The sequence below is a fragment of the Peromyscus maniculatus genome, chromosome 6, assembly GCF_049852395.1.
Source record: "Peromyscus maniculatus bairdii isolate BWxNUB_F1_BW_parent chromosome 6, HU_Pman_BW_mat_3.1, whole genome shotgun sequence".
Lineage (NCBI taxonomy): Eukaryota > Metazoa > Chordata > Mammalia > Rodentia > Cricetidae > Peromyscus > Peromyscus maniculatus.
In genome coordinates, this window is record NC_134857.1 from 71614855 (window position 1) to 71627678 (window position 12824).

General features: G+C 41.2%; 1 protein-coding gene and 1 long non-coding RNA gene across 9 annotated transcripts in view; one reads left to right on the forward strand and one right to left on the reverse strand.

Moving 5' to 3' along the window:
• Positions 1-1025: 1025 nt before the first annotated feature.
• LOC107399318 (uncharacterized) lies at positions 1026-8025 on the reverse strand. Its single transcript, XM_076574500.1, has 2 exons — positions 5862-8025; positions 1026-3095 (listed from the first exon to the last, which is right to left on the reverse strand). Exon 2 carries the CDS (start codon positions 3074-3076, stop codon positions 1289-1291), a length of 1788 nt encoding a protein of 595 aa, XP_076430615.1. The 5' UTR covers positions 3077-3095; positions 5862-8025; the 3' UTR covers positions 1026-1288.
• Positions 7815-12824, forward strand: part of LOC107401145 (uncharacterized) — a 114434-nt gene continuing 109424 nt past the window's right edge. For all 8 annotated transcript variants that reach the window (XR_013052186.1, XR_006073298.2, XR_013052188.1 and 5 more), the window contains exon 1: positions 7815-8007. This is a non-coding gene — a long non-coding RNA (uncharacterized LOC107401145). The remainder of the gene's footprint in view (positions 8008-12824) is intronic.

Consider the following 12824-nt stretch of genomic DNA (forward strand, 5'->3'; position numbering starts at 1 on the left):
TGCACCCAGACTCACCTGTTTGTCATCCCTGAAACCAAGGTCATGTTGTAGGAGACAGCAAGGGGCTGAGACTCTAAGCTTTAGGTGTGAGGCAAACACATGCTTATCTTCTTTCATGGAACCATGGAGCAGCTGTACTCAGTGTTCTTATAGTCCACCTTTCATTCCTGGGATTTCATAGCTCAGTGACCTGCACTTTCCTAACTTGGGACATGCTTATTCCCTCATCTGGATTGTGGATTCCATGTCATTGCTTAAAGCTCAACCCCTGCTTTAATCACTGGATAAAATGTTCTGTGCATTGTTACTGGACAGATAAGACTATTAAAAAGGAGAGTGGGATATTCAGAGGGAGGGCATAGTGTGTGCGTGTTTATATGACAAGGACACAGAATATCATGATTCCTAGAGGAAACAGACCTCTCCAAGGTGGTGTGCACTATGCATCTTTCCTTCCTGTGTCCCCAGATGGAGGACTCCTTATGTGCTGGGTGTCTGGAGAAAGGGAGCATTGCCTGAGGGTAGGATTTGTGTAGTTGATCATGAGAATGTGTAGAGATGTGCAGGGAAAGAGCAGGTTGGGATGTATCAGAGCTAAATAAAAGGGAAAATGAGAGAACAAAGAGGAAAACTGATATTGAAGTGTGTACAGTGAATCGTGACTTCCAGGTGCAGTACTGAGTATGAGAGGTAATGGCTTAGGGCAGAGAAAACGCTTAGGTATGGCTCAGTCATGTGCAGAAGAAGTACCTTGTTCAAAATAGTTTTCTGAAGTAACAGGTTTTGAGTCCCAGTAAACAATACCCAAACACTCTTCCATGGGAGCCTCTTAGGTGTCTTCCCAGCCTCCTGGGAGTACACTGTGATAGTTTATGCTAATGAGATGATGTCTGTACCAATGTACCAAGGATATATCCTTATCAGCATATAAGTCTTGACTCACAAAGGGAGACAAAGGAGGGGGAAAGATTCAGCATGTATCACACAGAGGCAAGAGTGGCGTTAAAAGCAATTTAATGGGTCAAAGCAGGAAACATGCATTTTTTTTTTCCCATAAAGAATCCCATAGATGAACTCTGAGGAATCAAAGACCATTCAAAGCACTGAGACTTTATGTTTAACTCAGAGGCTCTAAAGACACCTTGAGGGTGTGAGGGAAGACACCATGGCATGCATTTTTAGGGTACAATAGAGAATGTAGCAAATTACTGTCTCTAGACAATAGGGAAAGAAGCAGACAAGCAGGAATTCAGCAGCAGGTGGTTGACTCTTCAAGGGCCTGGCTGTGTTACTTCTGCTTAGTCTTCTGCTGAGCCAATTCTGGAGTGACATTTGTGGGGTACACCTCAGTAGCCTTGGATTGGCATGGCTCTGGTACCTTAGAATATCCCTGACCAGGTACCTTGGTATAGCCCTGATCAGGGACCTTGGTATAGTTGGGCTCTGAGGCATTCACATAGCCAGGTTCAGGGACATTGGTAGAGCATGGCCCAGAAACCATGGTACAACCCGAGTCAGGGATATTGGTGGAACATGGCTCAGGAACCATGGTGCAAGCTGGCCCAGGGAGGTTGGTAGAGCATGGCCCAGGCATTGTGGTATAATCTGGCTCTGGGATTTTGGTAGTACCTGGCCCCAGCATTGTGGTATAATCTGGCTCAGGGATTTTGGTAGTACCTGGCCCCAGCATTGTGGTATAATCTGGCTCAGGGATTTTGGTAGTACCTGGCCCCAGTATTGTGGTATAATCCTGCTCAGGGTTGTTGGTAGAGCCTGGTCCAGGCATTGTGGTATAATCTGGCTCAGGGATTTTGGTAGTACCTGGCCCCAGTATTGTGGTATAATCCTGCTCAGGGTTGTTGGTAGAGCCTGGTCCAGGCATTGTGGTATAATCCTGCTCAGGGTTGTTGATAGAGCCTGGTCCAGGCATTGTGGTATAATCTGGCTCAGGGATTTTGGTAGTACCTGGCCCCAGTATTGTGGTATAATCCTGCTCAGGGTTGTTGGTAGAGCCTGGTCCAGGCATTGTGGTATAATCTGGCTCAGGGATTTTGGTAGTACCTGGCCCCAGTATTGTGGTATAATCCTGCTCAGGGTTGTTGGTAGAGCCTGGTCCAGGCATTGTGGTATAATCTGGCTCAGGGATTTTGGTAGTACCTGGCCCCAGTATTGTGGTATAATCCTGCTCAGGGTTGTTGGTAGAGCCTGGTCCAGGCATTGTGGTATAATCTGGCTCAGGGATTTTGGTAGTACCTGGCCCCAGTATTGTGGTATAATCCTGCTCAGGGTTGTTGGTAGAGCCTGGTCCAGGCATTGTGGTATAATCTGGCTCAGGGATTTTGGTAGTACCTGGCCCCAGTATTGTGGTATAATCCTGCTCAGGGTTGTTGGTAGAGCCTGGTCCAGGCATTGTGGTATAATCTGGCTCAGGGATTTTGGTAGTACCTGGCCCCAGTATTGTGGTATAATCCTGCTCAGGGTTGTTGGTAGAGCCTGGTCCAGGCATTGTGGTATAATCTGGCTCAGGGATTTTGGTAGTACCTGGCCCCAGTATTGTGGTATAATCCTGCTCAGGGTTGTTGGTAGAGCCTGGTCCAGGCATTGTGGTATAATCTGGCTCAGGGATTTTGGTAGTACCTGGCCCCAGTATTGTGGTATAATCCTGCTCAGGGTTGTTGGTAGAGCCTGGTCCAGGCATTGTGGTATAATCCTGCTCAGGGTTGTTGGTAGAGTCTGGTCCAGGCATTGTGGTATAATCCTGCTCAGAGATGTTGGTAGAGCCTGGTCCAGGCATTGTGGTATAATCCTGCTCAGGGATGTTGGTAGAGCCTGGTCCAGGCATTGTGGTATAATCCGGCTCAGGGACGACAGTACAGCCTGGCTCAGGCACTTTGGTATTGCATGGCTTCAGAATCTTGTTTTTTCCTGGTTGTGGAACATCTGTGCGGCATGGCTCCGTGGTGGTGGTTATGGGAACAGATTGTCCTTGTGGTGGAGGCTGACAAGGTTGCTTCACTTGATGCTGTTGAGGCTGAGGACGTGCGACAAAGGGCTGCTTCTGCTGGTGGGAACTCATGCTTCAAAGGATGCTGACCCTAGAGAGACAGGACAACTGATTGGGTAGTTTTGAAGGAATTGGTAGAATCCTAATTTTTTTCCTTTGCTTTTCTCCTATAAATTAAAGACTCTTCTATTTTCCTGAGCTGGATGGAAATCATAGGTTGCTTTTATAGTTGTTACTTATTTTTTGGTTGTGAGCCTAGCCTTTAACGGCTGAGCCATCTCTCCAGCCCATGTTACTTATTTTTAAGGCAAAACATTAAGGTGATTTGATCATCTCTGAATAATAAATAAATGGTTATAGTCAATTTCATTTTAAAGCAGACTTCACATTCATCAGAGTTACAGATCTCAGAGAACACTCTCTCCTCTGGCTGGCAGTTGGTAACTACTTGTCTGGAAGATAGATAGTTACAGGCAGTTTGCTTTGTGACTGAGCTCATAAGCAGAAAAAGGGGCAGCTGCCAGCTGCAAATTTTTCATTAGGTAAGGCTCTATGTACTAAACAAAATGGATAGCGAATTTAGGGAGGAGGCAAGCCTTGACTTATTGGAAGAAAGGTCAGGAATTTCTCAAGATGTTGTTTTGTAACTAGTCCAGCACTGTGGACACCTTGGTCTTCTCTCTCTGCTGGCATCCCTCTCTGCAAAATGGTACATTAAAAACTGCTTCTTCTCCATTAGTCTCTTGAATTTGTTATTTTGTTTTTTACAACTGTGTGTGAGCAGAGCCCCTTTTTAATTTTTTTCTCCTTGGTTTTTTTTTTTTTTAACCTATGTACAGACCATGAACAGAATAGAAGAACTCAAACCATCAGTAAGCTCCTAGGCCTCCTGTGAACCTCTAGGTTTTCAAAAATTTTAGAGAATAGTAGGACAAAAACATCTAGAGTGAAACTCTCATAGGAAGGCTCCTTGTGAACCTCCCCTCATGCTTGCAAGATTCACATTTGAGCCCCAAATCACATTTTCCTTCTACATTTGTCTATTATGAGTTCTCACTGCACTGCTACTTGCTCATTCTGGCTCCCCCATCATGGCCTCCCACCCCAGGCCTCTGCCAGTTTCCATGTCTTCTTCATTCTTTTGTCCTAGCAAGAATCTGACTCTCCCATTTCCAGTAAACCCTGTATTATATTCATGGTTCATGGAGCAAAGAAGATTTTTGAGATTTGAGCATCCAAATGCATAGAGCAGTGCCGTTGATGATAAAAATTCTCAATAAGATTAGAAGGCGCTGAAGTGCCTGGCCAGCTTGTCTCACCCACAACTTCCTGTTAGCCTAATGCTACTCTTTACGTCCCCCCACTTCTGATCCTTATATTACAGCTGTAATTTGAGAGGTAAGTGAAAACATCTGCAGTGAAAATAAAGTGGACAAATATTTAGGTTGTCAAGCATTCCCAACCAAGATCAGTATCACACAGTGACTATTAGAAAGTTCAAAGTGGAGAGTCTTACCTCAGATGATGAAGCTCTCTGGACTCCTGGATCTTTTGAGAGATCTCTAGACAGCTGTATTTTTATACAGAAAATGAGCCCTTCCTTAAGGAAGTGGATTTTTGGAGTTGCTCTGCCCTCATTCCAACTTTTGTGAATGAAAATCCGTGGCTTAACATTTTATTCATGCGTACTGTCTGATGGTGATGTCACCTGACCTGACTCCACTGTCCACCCTTATGGTGTGGCTTCTGTGATGGGGATCAGGCTTCTTGGGAGGGGATGTATTATGTCAAAAGGAAGTGCTAGATGCCTTGGGTCAGAAACAACCCTATTCATTAATCCAGTTCAAATTTCAGAATTTGCAGTAGATGTAGAAGTATTTCTAGTTCTTCTGGAAGTTCATAGGAAAATGACAATGAAGAACTATGTATTAGTGAAGTCATGCTGGTGAGGAGAAATAGGAGGCTAAAAGTATGAGAGTTTTGGAAATTAGTTCTTTTCATTGTGGAGGGAGCCCTTCAAACAACAGGCTGACTTTAAAAAAAAATTAAATTGAAAACTTCTAATTACCCTATAATAATATGCACCTTCAAAACAAAGTGATGTTTTGCTTCATGCAAATTTTGTATGAAAATCAAATCAAGGTTATTAGTATATGTAGCACTTCAGACTTTTTATTTCTTCTTCAGGGCAAATGTATTCAAAATCCTCTCAGCCATTTTGAAATATGCTATGCATTGTGGTTCACTTATTTACCCCATGATATCATTAAACACCCCATCCCTACTCCTCTTTCCAGCCTCTGACAACCATAATATTACCTTCAGCTTCCATAAAACCATGCATTTCTAGATCCTACATATGAGCAAGCTCATGTAATATTTGTCTTTCCCATTTTACTCACCACAGTGATCTCTAGTTCCATCCATATTGTCACAAATGAAAGGATTCTATCCTTTGTTATGGCCAAATATGATCCCATTGTGTATGTATACCCCATTTCCATTATCCATTAATTGCAAATAGGGCTGCAATAAACTTTGGAGTTCAGGAGTTCCTTTAACATATTGATTAATTTCCTAGTGGTGGGATTGCAGGCTTGTAAAGTAGTTTTTCCTTCCAGCCTTTTCTGTTTCTGTAAAAGCTGTACTGCCAGGCGGTGGTGGCACACACCTTTAATCCCAGCACTTGGGAGGCAGAGCCAGGCGGATCTCTGTGAGTTCAAGGCCAGCCTGGGCTACAGAGTGAGTTCCAGGAAAGGCGCAAAGCTACACAGAGAAACCCTGTCTCAAAAAACAAAACAAAATAAAACAAACAAAAAAACAAAACAACAACAACAATAAAAGCTTACATTCTCACCAATAGTGTGCTTCGCTTCCTCTGTATCCTGGCCAGAGTGTGTTGATTTTGCCTTGTTGATAATAACCACTCTTACCAGGTGATGTGCTATTTCCTTGCAGTTTTGATTTGAGTTTCTCTGATGGTTATGGATGCTGAACTTTTTCTTTTGAATGTATCTATTCATATCTTCATTTGAGAAATTCAGTACTTTATCCTATAGTTTTATTGGGTTATTAGGTCATTTCTTTCTATTGAGTGATTTTAGTTCCTTATATAGTATAGATATTACATCCTATCAGATACTCAGTTTAAAAGTGTTTTTTTTTTTTTTTAAATTCTGAAGTTATCACTTAGCACTGGTGCTTTTTCATTTCATTTTACCCTGCAGAAGCTTTTGAGCTTCATTTAATCCCATTTGTCAACTTGGGCTTTTGTTGTTTATGTTCTGTGTGATATCCAAAATTGTTTGCCCAGGGCAATGTCTTGAAGAATTTCCCACGCTTTCTTCCAGTAGTTACAGCAGTTTCCACCGTGTATTTAAGTCCTTTAGTCCATTCACAGTTGACCTCTGTGACAGTGAGGCATAGACAGTCTGGTGTAATTCCTCAGCCTATGTGACTGTCTGCACAGCACCGTTCAGCGTTTATTGAGGAGCCTGCCCCTGCAGTGTCGTGCTCTCTGCTCCTGTGATCAGTGCAGTTGGTTGTAAATGCATGGGGTTTATTTCTGAGCTTTCTACTGTTACACTGGTCAATGAGTATGGGCTTATGCCAGTATCGTGCTGTCTTAGTCTCTGCAGATTTGTAGTGTGTTTTCAAGTCAAATACTGTGATGCCTTCAGTTTAGTTTTCAAGATAGATTTGACTATTTGGGGGACTCCTGTGGTTTCTTACAAATTTCAGGATTTTTGGCATTCCAATATTTTGATATTTTCATAGGCATTGCATGGATGTTTTAACATGATAGATGCCTCCAACCCATGGGTATGGACTATCTTTCCACGTGTTTGTATCCTCTTCAAGTTCTTCTACAAGTGTCTTCATTGTAGACATTTTTCATCCTATTAAGTTTATTAATAGATATTTTATTATTGAAGGTATTCTAAATGGGTTTGTCCTTGTAATTCTTTTTTATAGAATGTGTGCTATATGTATGTGGAAAAGTTATGTTAGTTTTATTTTTTATACCGTTACAGAATTGTCTATTAGCTTCAGCATTTTTTTGTGACCTCCATATAGTTGTCTACATATGAGCGGCTATGATTTTTTGTCCTTATATTTCTTACATCAGTGTAACTTATTTTAGGAGACAATCACATTTCTGGGCTTGCAGGTGTTTTTTGAAACCTGTAGATAGAAACTCACTGTGTAGTCTACCCTAGATTCTGCTGAGTCCAGTATGCAATGCCCTGGCCAGGCACACCTTGCTTTCAGGGTCTCCAGCAACATGAACTGCTGAACTCAGATGGAACATTGGGCTCTGTTCTGCTGCCTGGAAAAGACACTGGTTGAACACTGCAAGTAATTGGAGCTGCTGGATACTGAAGTTGTCTTTATCCATTGGGCCACTTTATTAGTTACTGTTCTCATCGCTGAGGCCCAGTGCTGAACAGAAACAAAGGAGGGCCAGTTTATTTTGGATCTTGTCTCTTAAACATTGTAGCACAGAAGACACAGAAGCCAGGGATTGCTCTGTTGTGGTGTGCTTTGTTAACATCTCAGTAGATCAGGATGCAGAGAGCCAAACCAGAAGAGGGGCAAACACATGATACTCAGAGCGATCTATCTGTGTGGCCCTATATCTGCCAGCTAGGCCCAATGTCCAAAGGGCTCCACAGTCTCTGAAGATAGCCACCTTTTCAGAACCCAGTGTTCCACAAATGAGCCTCTAGGGATATTTCACATTTAAGCCATAATAGCTGTGGAATGTATTTCTTTACCAACAGATACCACTACTGGAGTCTGGCAGTTAAAAGGAGTTAATGGGGGTGGGGTGGGGGTATGGTTCCATGGCTCAGGATGAATAAGTCAACTGCTATTCGATAAAAGGCTGGGGCAAGTGTTGACTAAACGCTTTGGTATAACAAAAGTAACTCTTAAATTTTGTTATTATCTAAAGCTTGGATTGCTCTCTGTGTAACCTGAAGCTGGAAAAAACCTCTCAGGTAATGGCCTATTAGCTGTTAAAATGTATCATGAGGGTCCTTTCCTTCCTTGGGTGGGCCACTGCTTATGGAGTGAGGCCGCACCTGGAGACTGACTGGCTATATAAGAATTCAGTTACCACTCCAAGTGTTCTGGGAGTGACTAAATCAGCATTGCAGGTGTGACATGCTCTTAGCTGAAATCTCTTCCTCGGTGGTGTTGCTGAAGGAATGCTGTGCCGCCACTAAAATCTGCAACTTGTTTTTGTGACTTCTGCCTCCTTACTTTATTTCTCTTTTGTACCATGTGTTCTAATCATTCTGTTTATTCCTGCTTTCTGCTTGAGGAGAGACAAGAGTGGGATTTCTATGAATCACCCCAGAATGCTAAGGAAGCTGAGTACTTCACCCTAGTCTGAGGGCTCTGAATATTTTTCTCTGTGTCATGGTGTGCTGAGTTCTTAGACAGAGAAGTGTGACATTCACTACATACCATGTTCACCATGGTTTATAGATGTCACTAAGAGTGGACAGTGAAGATTACCCAGATGACTCATAGGATTAAACAATACTGGAGGTCATCACTGTAGTGTTGTCAGCCTTCTCTTATGTGACCCAGAAACAAGAAAGGCTCTGATTCTATGAGTTTTTAGTCCACACATTTCCTCTGATCACAGTAGAATGAACCTTAGGTTTCTACTCCACAGTTGCCCTCTATACACAATCTCTGACTAGACACTGCCTTAAAAGCCTGTAGATCCACAAAACTCTGCCTTCTCCACTATGTTACCTCCCATGAACCTGATTCTCCCGGCTCAGTCACCATCTCCAGCTCCTTCCATGCATCTTTCAAAGCCACTTTATTCTCACACTCTCTTGTCATGGTTGGTGCTCAGTCAGTGCACTGTTATTTTTATAAACAGAACCATAGCTTTAGGGAGGAGAGAGGGGTGGGTGGGTGGAGAGATGGAAGGACAAGAACTATGAAGACAAGGAAGAGGAGAAAGGAAGGAAGGAAACAATGAAAGACAGCACTCCCTACTTAAAGGTAGGCTGTTGGAAATGATTCACTGTCTTGTAAGATAGTTATAGGATGACCTGAGAAGGTATGGATGTTTCAACTGCTTTCCCTACCATCCCTTCTCTCTCTCCTAGTTAGTATCCAGCCAGCCATCTCCCTCTGGGCAGTACCAGAACCACATTACCCACAAACGTCAGTCTCCGATATCAATTAGGTCTCATTGAGGGTTCAGTTCAGGTTCTTTCCTCACAAACCACCTCCAAGGAACTTACTCACAGGGAGCTCCAGCCAGATGTGCTGTCAGTGGGGCTTTTTGCCTGTTCCTCTGTCCTCTATCTCATTTCCCATGAGTTTGCTGGGACCTGTTTGTGAATTGCAGTGAGTTTCTTTATGTGCACTTCTCATCTGGTATTCAGTTTGGAAAATGTCTCCTGTGCATCCCCATTCTGATTCATAGCTAGTCCTTTCCTGCTGTTTTCCTGTCTTCATTGTTTTAGAGTTATTTGATGATACATTCTGAGGTCTCCACGGCTTTTGGGGGGCATGTGTGGAAACTTGAAGTACAGGGTAGTTAATTCTCAAAGGCCCCAGGTTGTTAGTGGAATTCTGGTGCTGATGGGAAGTATTTTCTGCTATTATCACCAGGGCAACCCCTGAGACATATTTCCTATACATTTTCAGAAGGCTGCCTGTGAGCGAGACCCAGGTTCTCTTGGTATTTGATGATCTTCATGTTTTCATCTTTCATTTAATTAGTTTATTTTTATAAAATATTTATATTTTATTTTAGATTTTATACATGCATATATGTGCATACCTGAATGCTGGTACCCATGGAGGCCAGAGGCATCAGATCCTCATGGGGCTGGAGTTACAGGAGGTCTTAAGAAATCTCACATGGGTGCCAAGAATCAAACTCTGGTCCTCTGTAAGAACAATGAGACCTCTTAAGTTTGGAGCCATCTCTCTAGCCTGCTCTTAACTAATTTTGTTCCTTCTTATTCCATCCCTCCCTTAATACATTTGAAACTAATCTATATATTCATAAAACTTTGTTTAAGATTAAGAGTAGTCTAGGCCAAGGCTAAGACTTCTAATGTGCATTATTTTATTTGGAATGAAGGGGGTGAGCATACATAAATTTCCAGTGATATAAATCAATACTTACTCCAGATTTAGACGAACGTTGCCTGATAGATCAGCATAAATGTTTGGAGTTGATCTACAGGTTTCTCTAGAGGCTGTGAAACTAGAATTTCGAGTAGAGTAGAGCATTGTGAGTTCCCAGTTGTTGAGTTTATTCATTTTCTGGTATATTTGTCATACACTGCGACATTTATGGTACATGACTGTGAAGAGACAGAGATAAAGATCAGCAAAGGAAATGAGTGCAAAGGGTGGAATCCAGAATGATCCAGGTATGAGTTGCCACTTAATTGTTCTCCATTGCAATCACATGGGCAGCTCCTAATTCTCTCGGCCATAGTGAGTGAAAACTCATACAGTGTGTTTCCAGGAAAGGTCACTAAGCTTTGGTGTACTTGATTTCTACTGAAACTGATTAGATACTCGTTCTAAAGTCCTTCCAGAAACCAAATTGATACAAACATTGTGGAGGCTTCCAAGTGAACAATAAAAGGCATTCAATATATATCATTAGCACAAACTATATGTGGTAGACCAAGATGCTAAATATGCCAAAAATCACTATTACTAGGCAAGATAGTTCAAATGATCAGAGTTCATCTCCTAGGACTCACTAATCTCATTAGGACAACTATGTCTGAAATATGGCAAAGTCAATCAGGGCTAAGAGTGATTTAAAGAAATAAATGTTATACCTTACAGAGCCACAGCAGATGTTTTAAAACTTTCATGCTAATGATCGTTTGTTCATGCTTTCCCTGCCATTTTTACAGCCCTGGCATACACATGCTCATGGAGATAAGCTGTTGATTGTCTAAATCTAGTTATTTCTCAGATCTGTAACTTTCCAATAATATAGCATCCTGAACCCTTTAACTACACTTCCCAATATGTTGGATCATCAGTGTTAGTATTATAATATGCTTTATTTGCATAGGATATTTGACACCAAAAATGTCAGTGTCACAATATTTTGTTGTATGATAGTAGAGAACAGTTTTTTTTTATCATAGAACCAATGGATAATTATACATTTCAATTTTTATTTTATGAACCCTTAATTCCCTTGGTAATGTCTAGTGTTATCATATCCAGTTAACACCATGCTAGATGCTGTCAGTAGTTAAATTTAATAAAAGGGAAATAAATAAAAACCTAAAAGTTAAAAAAATTATTCACAATGACATGATCTTGAACATGAAAACATTGTAAGTTGGAAGCTTATTTTGGTGGACTTTTGTCCTGAGCTCACCTCCACTGTTCAAGAGAAGAGTAGTCCATTCCTTAATGCCAGTAATTTCCTTATGAGTTGCAGCCTCTTTAAGCACAAGCCTTGGCTGTAACATTTGCTTCTTTCCTAGTCTTCTTTTCCTTACCAAACTGTATATTTTTTTTTCCTGTCCCGCTAATACTTTTCTATTGCAGATCCTTGTAAGAGTTATCAATAACCATTCTACAGGCTCAATGTTATGCTGTCTTAAAATTTCTTCCAACAAAGAAGTCATTCTATTAATTTTTGATTCAGCCTCAGGCAAGTACTTAGGACTCAGGCAGAGGCAGCCAGAGTATTTGCCAAAAATATTAGAAGTATGTCCTCTAGCCCAGTTGTTAATAATTTCTCTGTCTGAAACCTGATAAGTGCCATATTCTAAAAACTCCATAACCACCTCAAACAATACCATAAATTTGAGAATAATATTCAAATATGTGAACCTATGGGGGACATATCTCATGCAAACTACCAAGAATATACATGATAACTCCTAATTATCCCATATTAAGTGACTGCATTAGCTTGGCCAAGTCTGTGATGTTTGATTCTCAATGAGGGAGAAAGAAAAAAATTCGAAGAGGAATGATGGAGGAGAGCCTTTTAAATTTCTTGATAGCCACTTCAGCCAGATTGCATGTGACTTTTAATATACAACAATGTTGCCAAAATTTGTTTATGCTACCATGGATAGAAACAGCCACCAGTGATCTCCAGCCTTCGGGATCCACCATGGATCTCGAAGTTGCTCAAAAATCAATGAGCCACCATGGACATAAGGCAAAATGGACAGAATTAAAGAAAGAAAAAAGTTGCTCAAAAATCAAAGCTACCTATCATGACACTGGATGTCATGGATGGATGTTGTTGTTGTAGTAAGAGCAGAAATAGACTAAAAATAATCAAAACTTAGTGTTTAAGCCTTTAGTGTAGAAGCAGCAGATGTAGACAGACTCCAGAACTGTAAACTAGTTTATCAAGCATAGTTTACCAATGTAACTGTACATTTTAAAGAGACAGGGTTCTTGTATGCCTCTGAGATCTCCCCAAAATAAGTGTATAGACAATTAGTAAAGCGAGTACTACTTTAAGAATCATTTGTAACTCCCCCTTTTGTTTTTTGTTTTCTTTGTCTGTGATTTGTGCACACAATTAAAGATATAATGGGAAAGGAGTGGGATGAAATTGTAAATAAATAGTTTTTGTAGGTTACTGAAGTACACTGAAGTGTACTGTAGGTTACACTAGAGTGTAATTTTGTGATGTTGTATGTAGACCCCATGTCAACTACAAAGGAAATACAGCAGTAGAATATACACAAAAGGAGGCGAGGAAAATATGATGATCTAAGTAAGAAGTCAATTAACAAGACAAGAATGCAGAAAATAAACTACAAATAGC